The sequence below is a fragment of the Cebus imitator genome, unplaced genomic scaffold, assembly GCF_001604975.1.
Source record: "Cebus imitator isolate Cc_AM_T3 unplaced genomic scaffold, Cebus_imitator-1.0 Scaffold137, whole genome shotgun sequence".
In the NCBI taxonomy this organism is placed as follows: domain Eukaryota; kingdom Metazoa; phylum Chordata; class Mammalia; order Primates; family Cebidae; genus Cebus; species Cebus imitator.
The window spans coordinates 4,107,582-4,109,787 of NW_016107452.1; the positions used below are offsets into that span (position 1 = coordinate 4,107,582).

The 2,206-nt window shown below is 47.3% G+C and overlaps 1 protein-coding gene across 1 annotated transcript in view; it reads right to left on the reverse strand.

The window, feature by feature from the left end:
• Positions 1 to 1,525, reverse strand: part of PKD1L2 (polycystin 1 like 2) — a 118,018-nt gene extending 116,493 nt beyond the window's left edge. Inside the window, 1 exon segment of the mRNA XM_037743212.1 lies at positions 1,225 to 1,525. Coding sequence (XP_037599140.1) covers positions 1,225 to 1,525 — 301 coding nt within the window.
• Positions 1,526 to 2,206: the final 681 nt, after the last annotated feature.

Sequence of the window (2,206 nt, forward strand, 5' to 3'; positions counted from 1 at the left end):
TTTTTTTGAGACAGTGTCTCTCTCTGTTGCCCAGGCTGGAGTGCAATGGCATGACCTTGGCTCACCACAACCTCTGTCTCCTGGGTTCTAGCAATTCTCCTGTCTCAGCCTCCTGAGTCACTGGGATTACAGGTGCATGCCACCACGCCCAGCTACTTTTTGTGTGTTTAGTACAGACGAGGTTTCACCATGTTGGTCAGTCTGGTCTCGAACTCCCAACCTCAAGTGATCTACCCGCCTTGGCCTCCCAAAGAGCTGGGATTACAGGCATGAACCACTGTGCCTAGTCTCCTTGTCCATTCTCAGTTGTGTCTGGGAAACAAAAATGGCCAGAGTACAGTTCTTTCCTTGAAGGGCTTGTAGGTTAAGAGGGAGACAGACAAACAAGCCATTTAAGCCACACCGAAAGCACTGCCTTGGAAGTGAGAACAGAGCCCTGCCGGCTCAGAGAGAAGGGCTCACCTGACTGCACTCGGCTCGGGAAAAGAGCCCCAGAGCATATAGGAGAACTAAGACTTTCAGGACCATTAAAATCAGACCGTGAATGGAGCTATGCTAAGCGCTTGGCCTGCTTTAATCTCACACCAAGTGGGGAAAGACAGGTGGGACACTTTAAAAAACAGCTTAGTCCCAGCCTGGCCAACATGGTGAAATTCCATCTCTACTAAAAAAAAATTGCAAAAAAACTTAGCTGGGTGTGGTGGAATGTGCCTGTAGTCCCAGCTACTCAGGAGGCTGAGAGAGGTGACTCGCTTGAACCCCGGAGGCGGAGGTTGCAGTCAGCCAAGATCACACCACTGCACTCCAGCCTGGTGACAGAGTAAGACTCTGTCTAAAAAAAAAAAAAAGAAAAACTTAGTCATTATTTTCTGAGACTGTAAAATGGGGACTTAATTTTCCCGTTGTAAGGATTCAACATGAGAATGACCGTGAAGCACTCACGTAGTGCCTGGCACTATTCTAGCAAGAATGGAAGCAGTCAGAGTATTGTTATTAGCAACATGCAAAGAAGTGAACATTTCTAGAGTGTCAGTTATGTGTCAGATTCTGTGCTAGGCATTAGACACGAATTGTTTTATTTAATCTACAAACAACCAGAGGGAAGGGTATCCATACCATGAGAATTAAGACATACTCATTTGTTCCATGTTACTTTGGGTGAGAAGTGACGGTAAGAATTGCAAGCACACGTGTCTCGTAAAACACAGCGATCACAGTGCCTACCTTCCGTGGTTCCATTCCATGCCAAATTCCAGGTCAGTCCAATCCACCATTCCCTGTCCTGGGAGATGTGCTTCTGCAGAAACTGCTGGGTGCCTTCATCGTGAATGAAGACCAAATGGCCTCCTTGCCCCTCGCACCAGCTCTGGGCATCGTGGAAGGTGCGTCCGAGTGGCACAAATTCGTAGCAAGCATCTCTGAAGGCCACCTGGCTCTTAGAGCAGAAGCTGCCCTCCTCTGGCTCGGCAGTGGCAGCCCTAAACCTCAGAGCAAGCACCAGGAGTACCAAGCTCACTGCACTCATGCTTGAACCACTGCTGGGGCCTCTGGATGCAGCTCGCTCTTGGGACTTTCATATGTGGGTGCCCTCATGTCCACCCATCATCATCCATCTTCCTTCCATCAAATAATGGCAACTACCTTTTGTTGAAGAAACAAAGACTCAGCTTGACAGTGTCTGCGTTTCTGTGTCACCCAGCTCTTTGTTCAATGCCTGCTCCAAAGCCTATTTATTCATTTGTCAAATGGTCTTCCAGGCAAAGATAAAGTTGCTATATTACCTGTCTGCTTATCTTTCAGTCAACTGTTAGCGGTGGATAAAAAGTCCTTGCTGTTCGTTTTATGCCATTACCCTGAGGGCTGTATGTTTCCTGCAAAGACATCAGCATGTGGGAAAGGTGTGATAAAAGAAAAATGGCAGGAAGGTTAGAGTGTGGCAGGAAGGCAGGAAGATGGTAAAGAAACCAAGGGGCTCTCACACCCCAGCCCATTGTTTCAAGTGTCAGCTGTGCGCAAATGATACCCATCCTGTCCCCAGCGCGGCTGAAATCCTAATGGATATTTGGTCCCCTCTCTGATTCATCACATTATTCATTACTCATGCCTGCTGGAGAATAAAAATCCCCTAAACAATTTATTGGATGTCATCATGAAAATAAGCTTTCTCTCAAAGCTCAGAAACAATCTTCCTTATCCACGACGTACA